This window comes from Geotrypetes seraphini, chromosome 1 (assembly GCF_902459505.1).
Source record: "Geotrypetes seraphini chromosome 1, aGeoSer1.1, whole genome shotgun sequence".
Classification (NCBI taxonomy): Eukaryota; Metazoa; Chordata; class Amphibia; order Gymnophiona; family Dermophiidae; genus Geotrypetes; species Geotrypetes seraphini.
In genome coordinates, this window is record NC_047084.1 from 526419032 (window position 1) to 526437170 (window position 18139).

Consider the following 18139-nt stretch of genomic DNA (forward strand, 5'->3'; position numbering starts at 1 on the left):
TGCATCGGTGTCAGGGGTTAAAGAATCATCAGCTCGCCTCTCCTCTGAGTTACAAGAATTACAGGCACAAGTGGAGGATCTCGAGAATCGATCACGCCGCTGTAATTTGAGATTCAAAGGCATACCGGAGGGGGAGGCTTACCGTGATTGCAAACATGTGGTGAGAGAATTTTGTCGCAGCCTGCTTGACCTGGATGACCTGGACTGAGGTACCCAGCGAGATTCATCTTCAGAGGGCACATCGGAGTTTGGGTCCAGTGAGAGGTCCTGGCTTCAAGGATATCATAGCCTGCTTTGCTGACTTTACGCTCAAAGAACGGGTCTTACAGATGGCTAGGCGCCATCCCCGTTTCCGTTGGCGAGAGCTGGAGGTGGGAGTATACCAAGATTTGGCCTGGTCTACACTACAGAAGCGTAGAGCTTTTAAGGAGGTCACACAGGTCCTGCGGGAAGGGGGTCACAAGTATCGTTGGCTTTTCCCCTTTGGAGTCTGGATTACAGTAAATGGCAGGTCACGGAGAGTGTCTACTGTGGTGGAGGCCTGGTCTGCTATGAAAGAGCTGGGGTGTGTGAATATTTCTGAATCAGCGCGGGGGACGGAAGCGGCCAGTACCTCGGGTCTCCAAGGAGCTTGGTCCACGGTCTTGCGCTCTGGAAAGCGTGCAGCTAAATCGGGAACCTGATGATTCGTCCATACTACTTCATTCATGGACTGATTGAACTGTCTGGCCGGGAGCTTCACTGAGTGGTGTGCTGACTCCGGTCTTATGTGGGTATTGGACTCTGCAGTTGTTGCTGTTTCCTTTTTTTTTTTTTTCAGTTCAATAATTTTTATTAAGTATTTTAAAGGATACAAGAATCATTTAAAGTACATAGAAACAAAATAAAGCTTTCTGTATATAAAATATATAAATCTATGTTTAACTGTATAGGAGCAAAGGCTCCAATTATTAAAAATGTATGTAAGGGATATATAAGATAAAGATGAGAGAGAGCAGAAAAGAAAAAGGAAAGAAAAATGAAAGAGAGAAGAGAGGAGAAGAAAAGGATAACAGGAGTGTCTAAGAAGATGAGCGTACATAGGAGTCTAAGAATGACCATGGAGATTTGTTGTATTTCAAGTTCATGCAGGTTCGGAATGTAACTCTCTTCTCATATGCATAGGATTCAAATCTATGATACATACTCAGAGAGTTCCACCAAAAGGTATAATCTAATAGCGAGGGTGATTTCCAATTTTTTAGAATGTGCATGAGAGCAGTCACCAACATGGTATCAATGAGTTTAGGTGGACAATTTGATTGTGTGAAACATGGGTGTTGAGATCGAAGGATTACAATGTCTATAGAGATTTCTTCTGAGCAGTTAGTAATAGATTGTATGGTGTTCCAGACATAGGTCCAAAAAGAGCGGACTAGAGTACAATGAAATAACATATGATCAAGAGTTCCTTCCTCTTTCAAACAATTCCAGCAAACAGAGTCTTGCTTTAAGTTAGCTTTCCACATGCGAAGTGGGGTCCATATTGCCTGCCACATAAGAAAGTACATTGATTGTGATACTCTAGAAGATAAAAGCGGGCGATTTGTTGATGACCAGAAAAGCTCCCAATCAATGTCAGAAAGCGGAGTGGTAAGTATAGCGTCCCAGTGCTTCATAGAGTGAGGTGAAAAAGTGAAGGAGTGGTCTCTTAAAATGCTGTAGAAGGATGATATCGCCTTGCCTTTTAATAGAGACAGAGAAGACCAGTTGTAAATAGTATTTTTGGAAGTCATATAGTCAAATCGTATATGCAAAGAAGGCAACACTCCAGTGAGAGAACGCCATTGTGAATAAGTAGAAGGAGGCAGCGAGTATGTAGAGCACAGTATATCGAATGGAACTAACGAGTTGAGGGTAGACAATTGATGGACAAACCATATACCTGCCCGCTGCCACCTTTTCCATGATAGAGATTTATTGTGATTTTGAATTTTGGGATTGTTCCAAAGGGACATGAGTGGACTAACATTAACTGAGATTTCAGTCAATGTATCTATAAGATAAAGAGCATGCTGCGTTGCACCCAATAAAGAGTATCTCTTTAAGTGCCTTGGTATTGACACCGTTAGTAAGCATGAGATGTGTAAAGGCGTACATAAAAAACATTCCATTTCAAACCAGGCAGGAAGATCTTGAGTGGGAAGATTTTGAGTGGTGGAGTTAGTGAGCCAGTAAGCTCCATATTTGGCTAATGAAGCAATATAATAGTGATAGAAATCAGGAAAGTTGAGACCACCGTTGATCTTAGAGGCTTTCAGTTTGGCGAGAGCAATTCGAGGTTTTTTCTTGTTCCAAATGAATTCAGATATTTTCATATTTAGCCAATTAAATAATGATTTCCGGCATAACAGAGGGAGCATAGAAAGGATATAATTAATTTGAGGGGCCAGAGTCATTTTGATGGATGCAATTCTACCCCACCAGGATAAAAAGAGTGGAGTCCATCGAGATGTAGTGTTTAGAACTAGATTTTTGACTTTAGATATATTAAGATCTTGAGCATGAACCGAATCTTTATGTATTAAAATCCCCAAGTATTTCACAGCTTCATGTGACCATGAGAAAGGAAAATGAGCCAAATCTGATGGAAGTATATTATCATTTAGAGGGAAGATCTCTGATTTCTCCCAATTAACAGAGTATCCGGAAAGGAGGGAGTATTGAGTGATAATGTGAATAAGATTGGGAAGGGAGAGTAAAGGGTCTCTCAGAAAAAGTAAAACATCATCAGCATAAGCTGCTAATTTGAAATCTCGATCAGAGGAGGGAATACCTTTAATTGAGGGACTTTGTCGTATAGCTGAAAGGAGTGGCTCTAACACTAAATTAAATAGCAATGGTGAGAGAGGACAGCCTTGTCGAGTACCTCTATGGAGGGGAAATTTATTAGATAAAGAATTGTTAATCCTAATACGAGCTGTGGGTTGATGATATAGTGTTTTTATCCAGTTTGTAAAAAATGGGCCAAAATTATACCACTTCAGGACATGGAAAAGGAAAGGCCACTCCACTCGGTCAAAGGCTTTTTCAGCATCAATAGCTAGGCCTATTACAGGGTCTGACATTGTTTTAGCATGAGCGTTAATATAGTGAAATAGGCGCAGGTTGTCTCCTATATATCTTTGTTTAATGAACCCTGTTTGATCTTTATGTATAAGCAATGGGATTATTTTGGTAAGTCTTAATGCAAGTAATTTTGCCATTATCTTGTAGTCTAAATTGAGGAGAGAGATGGGGCGAAAGTTTTTAACTAAAGTGTCATCTCTGTCAGGTTTAGGGATTACTACAATGGTGGCCTCGGTGAAATTGAATTGCTTGTCCGGAGTGGAGTGGAGGAAGTCATAATATTTAAGGAGATGAGGAGCTAGTAGGGTGCGAAATTGTTTAAAGAATTCGTTCGTGAAGCCGTCTGGGCCAGGGGCTTTCCCAGCAGGTAAGGAAGATATGGCAGTTTCAATTTCTAATATAGTTATTGGAGAATCAAGTTCCAATTTAACAGATTCTGGAATGGTCGGATGAGTTAAGGAGGTAAGAAATGAGTCTATATCTGCTTCAGGAGTGGTAGATTCGGATTGGTATAAAGAAGTATAGAATTTTTCAAATTGAGAGGAAATTAGAGATCTGGTTTTGACTAATTGACCTGATGAATTCTGAATAGCCGTTATATGTAGTCTTTTAGATTTATTTTTAAGGTATCTGGCCAAAGGACGACCCATTATATTATCTCCCATGTAATGACCAGAGTTAGAGATAAAAATATCACGCCTAGCTATATGTGAAACTAAAGTATTGTATTCATATTTAAGATTTTGAATACGTTGGAAAGTATTTGGGTCATGTATGTGGTTAGACATATGTTGTAATTCTAAGGTTTTGATGGAGTTTTCTAAATCTTTTTCCTTTCTCATGGACTGTTTCTTTTTCCAAGAGGCAATTTTAATCAATTCACCTCTAAGGGTTACTTTGTATGCTTCCCAGACAATGGAAGGGCAAATTTCAGGATCTTTAGAATTATTTTCAAAAAACTCCGCAGTGAAAGAATTGATTTTTTCAATAATTTCCTCGTCTAGCAGTAAGGCGTTGTTTAGCCGCCATGAGGGGGATTCCTTATGTGGGGCTGAGATGGATATATATAAAGAGATGGCAGCATGATCAGTGAGAGAGATTGGATGTATAATGGTATTGGTGAGATCTTGAATAAGAGAAGGGGATAAGAGAAAATAATCGATTCTCGAGTATGTATTATGTGGAGGTGAAAAATGTGTGTATTCTCTACCTTTCGGGTAGAGCAAGCGCCAAGGATCCACAAGAGAAAAGGCGTCCTTTAAAGCATGAAGAGCTGTGAAAGACTTGGATTTGGAGGGTTTACAAGAAGAAGATCTGTCAATATATAGATCTTGAATTTGATTAAAGTCCCCTCCCAATATCAGAGAACAAGTATCAAATTCAACTATCGCCAGCTGAAGCTCTTTGAAAAAGTTTGGGTGGTCTTTGACCGGGCCGTATATATTAAGAAAAATAAAATTAGTTGAGTGTATCGCAGCATGTACTAGACACCATCTTCCTTCAGTGTCTATTTTAAAATTGTGAATAACGGGAAATAGTTTATCATTGAAAAATATTGACACACCATTTTTCTTTTGATGAGTTGCAGGGGAATATAAGTGAGTTGAAAATCCCTTTAGTTGAAATTTCGAGGCAGCAGCGGGCAGGAGGTGGGTTTCCTGCAAATAAATTATATCAGGATGTTTATTGGATACATAATTAGCTATCTTTTTCCTTTTAATGGGATGGTTAAGACCATTCACATTAAAGGAAAAAACATGTAAATCAGCCATAATATATGATATATATTGTTGAATCATAGATTATATCTCCTCTGTCCAGAAAAATAATTGATATAATTGTAAGCTCGGGCAGACACTCCTGTCTAAGAAGAAGAGAGATAAAAAAAAGTGTGAAAGTAAAAGAAAAGAAATTAATAATATCAGCATAGTATATGGTTAGAAAAAGAATGGACCACACTATTCTACATATTTTAAAACATTTTAAATGTGATCCTGTGAGCACGGAATAATAACACATATGGAACAACTAATAAATTCCACACCTATTCAATAATAGAAAATTTGAGATTAGTGTGCTTGATTTAGCAGAATATATGACATAGTATATACAATTCATTACGAATTATAAGAAGATGAATAGACAAAATAGACAGTGAATTTGGAGCTATCCAAGAAGGATGTCATATCTCTATATTGATCAATCTAAGGTAGGTTTAAAAGATGCAAAAATAAGAGGAGTTAGACCGTTGGATCCATTGCCAGGGCGCCGCCAGCTACTGTCACAGGTATAGAATCTATAAATTGTTGAGCAGTTATTGTGTCTGTGAAGGTGTGTGATTTCCCATCATACCAAATGCGTAAGGATGCAGGATATATAAGTGCAAATCGCACTCCTCGATGATGAAGTATGGAGCATAGTGGTGTCATCGCCTTACGAAGGGAGGATACATGTAAAGAGTAGTCATTGAATAGTAGCAATTTTTGTCCTTTATATTCAAGCCGGCCAGATTTCCGAAAAGCTTGCATGATAAGTTCCTTTTCTTTCCAGTTGATGTATCTAGCAATCGTTGTTCGCGGGTGGTTGTTATCACTTGTACGTTGGCCCAAACGGTGTGCCCGTTCGCATAAAAAACCAGACGTTGGGGTCACCAGGCCAAGTTGCTTTGGTAGCCAAACTTGGAAGAAGTGATAGAGGTCTTGGTCTGCTTGGAGCTCAGGTAGCCCCACTACTCGTATATTATTACGACGCTGACGGTTCTCCTGAGCATCTAAACGTTCTGTCAGTGCTGTCACCTGGGTCTGTAAACTAATCACACTCTCCCGTTCATGTATTACTGCGTCCTCATTTTCAGATATCCTCTGTTCTACTGCTGTAATACGGCCAGCCTGTGTTTCAAAGCGGTCATTAATGCAGTCAACTGCTGATTGTAATTTATGAAGTTTATCTTCCAAGGATTTAGTGACCATTTTTGAAATTTCCTGTGCCCATTCACTCCAGTGTATCGAGGTTGGAGTGGGAATTGGTGACGTCGCCATTTTGAGCATGGAGTAATCAATTTTGTGTTTCGGCGTTTTCGCCGATTTTACTGGCATGACGGGTTGTTGCGCACTAAAAGAGGGCTCACTTATCAACAAGCGTCGACAGGGACCCCAGTTGTGGCGATCTGATTTGTTTTGTTTATTAGGCAGATGAGTTCAATAACTCCGAGATATTCGGTTTCAGATACAAATTAAAGTTCTTTGCATCAAGTTCTATCCGATTGTATAAAAATATAAGATATAATAGCACGGTTTAATTTAAAACTAGGTGCGGGTGTAAGGAGCCGTTACACCATATGTGTAATCACCGCGGCAATCAGGCCACGCCCCATTTTTTTTCTTCTTCCCTTCCCTTCTTTCTTTCCTTTCTTCTTCCCCCTCGACGACCAGCAGTGGGCTGAGAAAAAAAAAAAAAAAAAGTAGCACTCAAATGAGCTGAGGAGAGTAAGGCTCCTAAATGAGCAGTGCAGGATAAACTCTCTTGCTTGAGGGGTGGAGGAAGGAGGGACTGTGTCGAAAGTGGCTGTTGGGGGCGGGGCAAACCGCCGATCTCGGGCTCCTCCGGTGCAGTGAAGGGGGATGCCTCGATCTTCCTTCCCCTTCACTGTGCTGGATTCCACGGATGGATCTTCAATTCAGAGCCCTTAAGAGGGCTGCAAAGGCAGAAAGTGGCTGTTGGGGGCGGGGCAAACCGCCGATCTCGGGCTCCTCCGGTGCAGTGAAGGGGGATGCCTCGATCTTCCTTCCCCTTCACTGTGCTGGATTCCACGGATGGATCTTCAATTCAGAGCCCTTAAGAGGGCTGCAAAGGCAGAAAGTGGCTGTTGGGGGCGGGGCAAACCGCCGATCTCGGGCTCCTCCGGTGCAGTGAAGGGGGATGCCTCTATCTTCCTTCCCCTTCACTGTGCTGGATTCCACGGATGGATCTTCAATTCAGAGCCCTTAAGAGGGCTGCAAAGGCAGAAAGTGGCTGTTGGGGGCGGGGCAAACCGCCGATCTCGGGCTCCTCCGGTGCAGTGAAGGGGGATGCCTCGATCTTCCTTCCCCTTCACTGTGCTGGATTCCACGGATGGATCTTCAATTCAGAGCCCTTAAGAGGGCTGCAAAGGCAGAAAGTGGCTGTTGGGGGCGGGGCAAACCGCCGATCTCGGGCTCCTCCGGTGCAGTGAAGTCTTGTTGCTGTTTCCTAATGCCAGTCTTTGTTGTTTGACCTGTTACAATTCTAGGTTTTGTTTTGGATTTCATGGAAGCAGCTTAGGTTAGTCACCTGGGGTAACTTTCACTTTCTATGGATTGGTTGGTCCTTCATTGAGGGGGTCAGTTTCTGGGGGGGGAGGGGGTGGGGGGAATTTGGGGGGGAATACTTGTAAACTTCTAACTATAGGATCATGGAATGTGAATGGTCTGAACAATCCAGGTAAACGGAGTATAGTGTATCGTGAATTGAATAGATTGAAATGGGATATCTGTATGCTTCAGGAAACCCATTTGAGGCCCAGACATGTGGGGGTATTGAGATCCTCTCACTTTGAACAGGTATGGACTCATCAAAGTGCACAGTCTGCTAAAAAAGTGGGAGGACTGGCAATTCTTGTTCGCAAGGGACTGGGTTTTACAGTTCTGAAGGTATATAGAGATTCAGGGGGACGATGTCTAGCTCTTCTGGGCACTTTGCAGGGCCGTCAAATCACTGTGATTAATGTTTATGGTCCAAACGGGGGTCAAGCGGCCTTTTATGGTTCTCTTAAAGAAGATTTGGTCAACTTTGTTGGGGGGTCAGTATATTTGGGTGGGGATTTCAATGTAACGCCTGATGTGGGACTTGATCACTCTCAGGGAGGACCTCGGCCATTTTCCCGAGCCTCTCGCAAAGCTTTTCTTGCCTTGATGTCCTCCCTGGGCTTGATTGATAGCTGGCGTTTACACCACCCTACTCAGAGGTCATATACACATTATTCATCTGTTCACAGTTCCTATGCTAGGATTGATAGTCTTTGGACCCATCGTAATCAGTGGGGGGGAATACGGGCAGCTGAAATTGAAGCTATACATATCTCTGATCATGCACCTGTTTGGATAGCGTGTGACGGCAATTGGGATGTGGGACATCATCGGGCCTTTTGGAGGCTTAATGAATCACTGTTAAGGCGTACAGAGGTGGACAGAGAGGTGAGGGAGGCTATTACTAACTATCTGCATGACAATGATAATGACACGGTTGGGGACTCCATGTTGTGGGATGCTCTCAAGGCTGTGATTCGAGGGGTCTTTATTAAATGGGGGGCCCGCCTTAAACGACAACGAGAGCATAGAGCACTATTCCTTCGGGAGAGTTTGATTTCCCTGGGGAGGCAACACCAGTGTTCTCCTGATCCAGAGGTATTTGCACAGCTTTTGAGAGTGCGACATGAGCTTTCCCTTTTACAGATGGAGGATATTGACTATTATAGACTCCGATTGCGCCAAACGATATATGAATATAGTAATAAAGCTGGCTCGCGGCTCGCTCGGTACATTAAATTGAAACAAGCCCGATCCACTATTACACAGATTAGAGATAAGGAAGGGAAACTGCAGTGTACTGATGGGGCTATTAGGAAGGTTTTTCTTTCCTTTTACACTAAACTATATGGGAAAGTGGAGGGGGTACAAGTGGAATCTATCACGGCATATTTAGATAAAGTGACATTACCACGCCTGGAAGACTCTGATATAGCATATCTTAATAGTCCTGTCTCCTTGGGAGAGGTACTAGGGGTTATTACTAGATTGAAATTGGGAAAATCCCCGGGTTTAGATGGGTATACCAATAGTTTTTACAAACAGTATCGAGTGGTTCTAGCTCCTTTATTGGTACGGGTTATTAATGGGGTGAGGTGAGGTAACATGCTGCCACCATCGATGGGAGACGCGGGTATTTCTATCTTGCTTAAACCGGGGAGGGATCCTGATAGTTGTCGGCCCATTTCACTATTGAACATCGATGCAAAAATTTTAGCAAAAGTTTTGGCACTTCGGCTGGGGAAGTGTTTGCCTAAACTGATTCATATGGATCAGTCAGGGTTTATTCAGCGCCGTCAAGTTAGTGACAATATTCGAAGAACGTTGCATCTTATTTGGGAGGCGCAGCAAACTTTGGATAAAGTAGCTCTCTTAGCAGTTGATGCGGAGAAAGCTTTTGATCAAGTGGGCTGGGATTTTTTATGGCAGGTCATGGAGCGGACGGGGTGTGGGGATTTCTTCCTGGCATGGGTGCGGGCGTTCTACCGCTTTCCGAGGGCGACCATTAGAGTAAATGGGGGTTACACGGAGTTTTTTTCAATTGAACGGGGGACACGTCAGGGCTGCCCTCTCTCTCCGCTCTTGTTCGCATTGTCTATTGAGCCCTTGGCCATCCGTATACGTGAGCATCCAGATTTGAGAGGAGTATGGATTGGGACTCAGGAATACTGGCTCGCGTTATTTGCTGATGATGTGTTGTTATATGTGCGGGACCCAGGGATTTCCCTTCCTACCTTGTTAGACCTTTTTGCTGGATATGGATCGGTGTCTGGTTTTTCTGTTAATCCAGATAAGTCGGAATTGTTGGGAATCACCTTGACTGCTGATGATGAACGGGGATTATCGGGGCAGTTTACATTTCGTTGGGCTTCTGGGGCGCTTAAGTACTTGGGGATTTATATTTCTAGAGATATTTCCCAGCTATATAATTTAAATTACATCCCCATAATTCGACAGATTAGGGCGGATTTACAGTGGTGGTCTGGGTTGTGGTTGTCTTGGTGGGGACGGATCGCGGTTATTAAAATGAACATTCTACCTCGTTTACTATTTCTTTTTCAAACATTGCCTATACCGCTCCCATCGGTGGTGTTAAAAGACCTTCATGCCTTATTCTTTAGATTTATTTGGAAGGGGAAACCGCCCCGGATTTCTCGCCAGTGTATGTGGTTGCCTCGGGAGTCTGGGGGGCGAGCGCTTCCCAATTTGTTCTGGTATTATAGGGCGGCGCAGTTGAGACTATTGTTGGACTGGGACATAGCTGAACAAAAACGTGTAGTTCAATTGGAACAGCAACTATTGGGTACTCGGGTCTTACGATCCTTCATTTGGTCTTCTTGGTCAGAGCGAGGGGTATTTAGAACTTTGAGCAATCCTATTTTGAATCATCTTTTGAAGATATGGTGTGAGAAGCGGAAGAAATGGGGGGCAGGGATGGTGCCCTCACTCTTGGGGGCGTTGTGTGATGAACCTTTTTTCCCAGCGGGTAGGGAGAGCTCGGTCTTTTTGCGTTGGGAGCGTCTAGGGCTCCGGACATTTTCGGATGTCCTCCATAAGGGGATTTTGGTATCCTTTGAGGCCTTTCGGCGGAGTACTGATTTGCGTCAGGGGGATTTCTTGGCTTACTCTCAAACTCGCCATTTTATTCAATCGCAGGGCTGGTCTGGGGAATCGATCAAGTCCCTGGCTCCTTTGGAACACCTGTGGCTTACACTTCGTAGTCTGCCCAAACCCATTTCAGTTCTCTATCAATATTTCAGGGTCTCGGTTGCCTTTCATCCTAAATATAAAGACGTTTGGGAACGGGACTTGGGTTGTTCTTTTTCGGAGAGGGAATGGAACCAACTTTGTCTTGAAGTAGGTAAGGCCTCCTCTTGTGTTCTTATACAGGAGAACGCCTACAAGGTGCTTACCAGGTGGTATTATACGCCCGCTAGGTTACAAAAAATGTTTCCGGGGTCTTCAGCAATGTGTTGGAGGTGTGGGGGGGCTGTGGGCACATTTTTACATATATGGTGGGATTGTTTTCCTTTACAAATTTTTTGGAAATGTGTTGTTGGTTGTTTATCCCAATTGTTACAATGTGTGCTTCCGTTGGTACCAATGGATTGTTTATTGGGCTTACATAATGTGTGTGAACATGCCTGGCAAACTAAACTCCGCCGTTGGGGTCTGGCTGCGGCTAAATGTTTAATTGCTAGTCACTGGAAAAGAACTGAGGCACCTGCTATGTTAGAATGGACCCTGAAATTTTCTCAACTGTGTACCATGGAACTTTCCATTGCCAAACGGCATGGGCACTATTTTTCATCTATTCGAACTTGGACTGTTATTATGGACAAGATTGATACTTAAGTTTACTGGGGCTAAGGGAATTAGGGGATTGCTGTTGTGGGGATAACTGCCTGAAGGAACAACAGGGAGTTGTCCACATTGAATACTTCAATTTGTTTGGGAGGGGTGGGGGGATTTGCGATTCATTGCAGGGGATATCTGTCTGTCAATGATGTTTTCTTTATGTTTTATGGCGACTGCTGATTTTGCTGTGTTTTTTTTTGTTTGATTACATACTATGGGATGATTGAGCTTTGGTATCCACCTTTTGCTTGTATAACACAAAACTTTTAATAAAGATTTCAAGTTAAAAAAAAAAAAAAAAGAATAATAAATAGATGTCCTAACTTACCAAATGATTTTCTGAGCACTGGAACTGAACATTGGCAGTACCCAGATATTCAGCATTGGCCACTGGAAGTTTAGATTTAAATGCTGTGGTCAGCATTTAAATCCAGTGCTGACTGTGGTGTTTAAAATATTAGGGGGTTCAATTCTATCTGTAAAACTAAGAAATGGGAGCCTTAACTATGAATAAGCCGAGTCCTTCAACATCATTCTTGTACACAAATCTGCCTACAAAATACATTTTAACCACTAACAGTTTAAGGCTCCAGCTCTCAAAAATATTCTACCCTACAATTAGCACATATACATATCAAATCAATGGCACCTATATAAAGAAGCCAAGTCTTCAAATACCAACATGACTCACCTGTTGTTGTGTATGCACTAATGATTCTAAGTACTTAATTATAACAGTTTTAAAGTCCTTCACTCGTTCTCTCTGTGAAAAAAAAAAGCAGATTTACTTTTAAGGAATGACAATTCAGCTTGGCAAGCTCAATTACCATTAAACCACAATTAGAGGGGATGTGTTTCTCATGGAATGTGCTAACACATCATATGTACCTCAAATCTTCCAACTTCCTTGCGTATAGTTTTGGAGATCTGTATAAAGTCTCTCTCTCCTTGCTGAACCTTTGCTTCCCACTAAGAAAGAAAAACATGAATAGCTAAAATTTTCATTCAAACAATTTTGCATGCTAACGAAAAACAGAATTAGTTTAAATTGAATTTTGCTCAGCACTGAGAAAATAAGATGGGGGGTGACTTAGTTGTCATCTTGCCAAGTAAAGATCCAAAGTTGAAGCATAATTCTGCTTAGGTTTGTGCTTATGTAGGAGGAAGGAGGGAGGGGAATATGTCTTGGAAAACCATTTAGCAGCATAGTGACCTCCATAAAACCCAACTGCACATTAGGAACCTCTCTGAAAAGTTCCAAACATAACAGGACAGAGCTAAAAGTAAATACCATCTTAGTTAAACCTGGTAGAGAGCATAGTCAAGGGTAAAACATAATGCCCATCATGTTCTCTCCTCATGCTCTCTCAGGAACCAAGTATGGAGAAGGTTATTAGTCTGTCATTTTACTTAAGAAATCATTTATGGTTTCAAGGAACCTAATGTGAAGAGAATTTGAAGTTATTTGAAACACTTGATTAGCATCAGCACCCAGAGTATTTACAAAATGCTTAGTGGTGGTGAACGCATGCCTCCCCTCTTGCGGCTTCCATGTCTTCTCCTATCTAGATGACTAGTTGATCAAGGGCTCAGTGCCTCTTCAAGCTCATCAGACCATAACTAACAATACAGCTATTAGAGAATTGGGAAACAGTATAATAATGGGTGATTTCAATTACAAACCCTGTTCCAAACTAAGCGATGAGCAGGAGGCTTCCTAGTGGTCACATAGAATTAATTAAGCAGGCCAATCAAACAAAAAAAAAGTGGAGAAAAACACCTCAGTTAGTCCTCATATGGTTAAAAAAAAACTCAACTTCAAAACAGTGCATAACTCACTCCCCTTTTTTTCTTTTCTTTTATAGTATGAGGGGATATCAATGCAACAGACAATACAGTCTCTCAATGAATTCAAAAAATTAGGTGACAAAACCATGAATGGAGTTGCTTCCTATGTTTTGTGACACCTAATTTTTTGAATTCACTGAGACACTGTATTGTCGGTTGCATTGATATCTCCATATACTATAAAAAAAAAAAAAAAAAAGAAAATAAAGGGGGGTGCGGAGTTATGCATTTTTTTGAAATGGAGTTTTTTTTAACCATAAGAAGACTGAGGGGTTTTTTTCCACTTTTTTTGTTTTTTCTGGCTTGATTGGCCTGCTTAATGAATTCTATGTGACCACTAGAAAACCTCCTGCTCGTCCCTTAGTTTGGAGTAGGGATTGTTATAGTTTTGATTTTTCTGCTTCACCCAAATTTGATATTGTGATTTGAATTACCCCAACATTGACTGTTTAAATGTTACAACGGGGAGTGCTAGGGAGGTAAAACTCCTAGACGTCACAAATGACTCCTTCTTGGAACTGACAAGAAGGTGAGCAATTTTAGATTTGGTCCTTAGTGGAATGCAAAGAATAGTACAGGAGTTAACTGTGTTGGGTCTGTTGGGAAACAGTGATCATAACGTGATCAAATTTGAGCTAATACCGGGAGTGACATCGCAAAAGAAATATGCTGTAGAGGCGTTTAATTTTCGAAAGGGAGACTATGATAAAATGAAGAAAATGGTTAAAAAGAAGCTAAAAGGATCAGTTGCAAAGGTTAGGACTGTAAACCAGGAGTGGATGCTATTTAAAAATACCATTGTGGAAGCCCAGGACAGATGTATTCCATGTATCAGCAAAGATGGAAAGAAGAGGAAACAAGAGCCGGCACGGTTAAAAGGTGACAATGAAAGAGGCTATTAGAGCAAAAAAAAAAAACCAACCCCAAATTCTTTAAAGAATGGAAAAAGGATTTGTATAAAGAAAATAAGAAGAGATACAAGCATTGGCAAATCAGATGCAAATCACCGATGAAGAAAGCTAAGAAAGAATATGAAGAGAAACTTGAAAAAAAGGCAAAACTAAATTTTTTTTAGGTACATCAGAAGCAGAAAACCTGTGAGGGAATCTATGGGACCGTTGGATCATCAAGAAGCAAAAGGGGTGCTCAGGGAGGATAAGGCCATAGTGGAGAGACTATCGGCCTCTTTTACAAAGCCACGCTAGCAGTTGTGCTGTGCTAACGGCCCCAAAGCCCATAGAGATTTAAAGGGCTTCGGGGCGGCAGCCACTAGTGTGGCTTTGTAAAAGAGGCCGTAAATGAATTATTTGCTTCGGTCTTTATGGAAAAAGATATAAGAGATCTACCTGAACAGGAAATGGTTTTCAAGGGTGATGATACAAAGGAACTGAAAGAAATCTTGGTGCATCTGGAAGATGTACTAAAACAAATTGACAAGTTAAAAAGTGATAAATTGCCTGGACCAGATGATATACATCCCAGGGTACTTAAAGAACCCAAACATGAAATTGCTGACTTGCTGTTAGTGATCTGTAACCTATCACTAAAATTGTCAGTAGTACCTAAAGATTGGAGGGTGGCCAATGTTACGCCAATTTTTTTTTAAAGGGTTCCAGGGGAGATCCGGGAAATTACAGACTGGTAAGCCTGACTTCAGTGCTGTGCAAAATGGCGGAAACAATTATAAAAAATAAAATTGTGTAACACAAACAAATTTGATTTAATGAGACAGTCAGCATGGGTTCAGCTGAGGGAGATCTTGCCTCACTAATTTACTTGATTTCCTTGAAGGTGTAAATAAACTTGTGGAGAAAGGTGAGCCGGTTGATGTAATGTATCTAGATTTTCAGAAAGCTTTTGATAAAGTTTCTCATGAGAGGCTCCTAAGCAAATTAAGGAATCATGGAATAGGTGGCAAAGTTCAGTTGTAGATTAGGGAATTGGTCATCGAATAGAAAACACAGGGTAGGATTAAATGGTAATTTTTCTCAGTGGAGGGGAATAAACAGCGGAGTGCTGCAGGGATCTGTATTGGGACTGGTATTATTTAACTTATTTATAAAAGATCTGGAAATTGGGACAGCGAGTGAGGTGTTTAAATTTGCAGATTACACTAAACTGTTCAAAGTTGTAAAACGCATGCGGACCTTACGAAATTGGAAGACTGGGCATCCAAGTGGCAAATGCAAAGTGATGCACATTGGGAAGAATAACCCAAATAGCACAGTTACCGGATGCTAGAGTCCACTTTGGGGGTTAGTGCCCAAGAAAAGGATCCAGGTGTCATCGTAGACAATACGATGAAACCTTCAGCCCAATGTGTGGCGGCGGCCAAAAAAGCAAAAAGGATGCTAGGAATTATTTAAAAAGGGATGGTTAACAAGACTAAGAATGTTATAATGCCCCATGTATCGCTTCATGTTGTGACCTCATCCTGAGTATTGCGTTCAGTTCTGATCTCATCATCTCAAGAAAGTTATAGCGGCACTAGAAAAGATTCAAAGAAAAGCAACCAAGATGATAAAGGGGATGGAACTCCTCTTGTATAAGGGAAGACTAAAAAGAGTAGGGCTCTTCAGCTTGGAAAACAGACAGCTGAGTGGAGATATGATTGAAGTCTACAAAATCCTGAGTGGAGTAGAACGGGTACATGTGGATCGATTTTTCACTCCATCAAAAATTACAAAGACTAGGGGGACACTCGAAGTTACAGGGAAATACTTTTAAAACCAATAGGAGGAAATGATTTTCACTCAGAGAATAGTTAAGCTCTGGAATGCATTGCCAGAGGTTGTGGTAAGAGCAGATAGTTTAGCTGGTTTTAAAAAAGGTTTGGACAATTTCCTGGAGGAAAAGTCTATATTCTGCTATTGAGAAAGACATGGAGGAAGCCACTGCTTGCACTGGATTGGTATCATGGAATTTTGCTACTTCTTGGGTTTTGGACGGGTGCTAGGGACCTGGATTGGCCTCCGTGAGAACGGGCTTGATGGACCATTGGTCTGACCCAGTAAGGCTATTCTTATGTTCTTATGACTTAGGTTCAGAAGGAGTATCAATAGGATTTTCAACCTTGCTTCCTTGGTTTAAAGCCCACTGCTGTAAACATTTAGGTGGCTGCTTCACTCTATTGGGCAACTGCACTTGTTATATCCCTAACAAGGCTTCAGAATGTGCCAACCCCTAAATTCTGTATATGGAGCCTAAGGTGTATGCACATCGGTGCTCATTTATTTATTTAGATTTCTATCCTGTTCTCCCGAACATTGACAGTAGATTACAGTATGCACATCTTAATTGATTGGCCTAACTGGTACCAATAATTATCAGTTAACATCTCGTAACTGACACTGGCACTAATTAAGTTACACATGCAACTCAAAATGCTTTAAAAAAAGTATGCATCAGTTGCAGTGTGTGGAATATCGGTGTTCCTAAAAGTTGTGTGTGGTGTTATAAAATGTGCCTGATCCAATGCACAACTTTGGCGCAGGCATTTAGGCATGGTTTTAGCTGGCCTAAATGTTATGCAATGCAAAGGCGCCAAGAGTGATTCTATAAAAGGTACTTGTACCTTGTAGAATCGCACTTAACGACATTCTAGTCAATGCTGATTTTATAGGTGTATACTTTTTTTTTTTTTGGGGGGAGACTGTATTTGGGGGATCTTCTACATCTGCTTTTATACAAACATTTTTTTAGGGGGGGCGGTTCTGACCTAAAGTTTTTGTTCTCTGCTTTAATTGTGTATGTTTGGTTGTAATCCGCCTTGTTTAAAGGCGAAATATAAATGATAAATTATTAAAACTATCCCATTTCATCCACTTTATACTAATTAAACTTATATTTATGTCAACATGGTTTCCTATAACATGGACCAGGTACACAGCCTGACGTATTGTTGGGGAATATGATGACATAGGGAGATAAGAACTCTATCTTCTATTTTCCAAACCATTATTTTAATTTATTTTTTGGTTCTGTGGAAGCTGTAATTGTAAACTGTTCAGATGATGTGTCTAGTTCACAATATAGCAAAATAATGAATAAACTTCTAAACTTAGTGGACTACATTTTACTGCCTCTGAATCTGACAAAAGAGCTACAGGAAAAGGGACTAATCTTGTGCTTTGTGTGCATTTTTCCTTTTTGTGCCATACTGAATGCAAAATAAATTGACTTTTTTTGAGGTTTGTACTTAGCTTTTAATTTTCATTTGTTCACACTTACATTCATTTCATTGACCTGCTTGCCCTATCATGGATTATTAGATATGTGCATTTTTGTATAATTTTACAATGGTGCATGTTATTTTTTTTAGTGCATGATACTGTGTGCTATTATAACAATGCAAAGAAAAAACAAGATCAGACTGAATGAAAATTGCTTGTCTGCATACCCATATGGATCATATTCTTAAAATGAGATGGAGATATTCAATTTTCTCTTGAACTTGAATAGATGCATTAAATTTATAGCAAGTTTCACACTTATCTGATTCAGTAGGTTCCGATGTGATATGTCATGTTTCCCCCCTGCGTTAGGGAACCTCACAGGTTAGCATACATGATATTTTAATAGAAATGGACTTTGGTCTCTGCTGATATTGAATGAGATTCTGAAAAGTGACTTTAGCACTCTATGAGATTTTTGAAAGTTAATTTGCAATGATTGGATGGAGAGGCTGTATATGGGGGTTCTTTCCCTGGGTATTGTCTCCAGTTCTCAGAACATATTGTTTGCTTTCTAAACTTGAAGGATACAGAAATCTGCTTTCAATCAGTTTTGATGTATTGAAATTTACACGGGAGACTTATCAATTGAATACATTTGGCTCATAATATTCAGCAGGACAAACTTTTCAGGATCTACTCCATCAACATTGTCTTCATCTCAGGGATTCCCAATGGTCTCTGGCTTCTCAATGGTCTCAAGCCACAGATCCACTTTCCCACCAACTCGTCACCTCACTTTTTCGTCACTCTGTGCAGGGGTGGTTCTGT

General features: G+C 41.0%; 1 protein-coding gene across 2 annotated transcripts in view; it reads right to left on the minus strand.

Moving 5' to 3' along the window:
* The window catches only part of SNX2 (sorting nexin 2), a 162000-nt gene that overhangs the window by 10540 nt on the left and 133321 nt on the right, over positions 1-18139 (minus strand). For both annotated transcript variants that reach the window (XM_033929011.1, XM_033929010.1), the window contains exons 13-14: positions 12177-12257; positions 11980-12051 (exon numbers count right to left, since the gene is read on the minus strand). In XM_033929011.1, coding sequence (XP_033784902.1) covers positions 11980-12051; positions 12177-12257 — 153 coding nt within the window. The remainder of the gene's footprint in view (positions 1-11979; positions 12052-12176; positions 12258-18139) is intronic.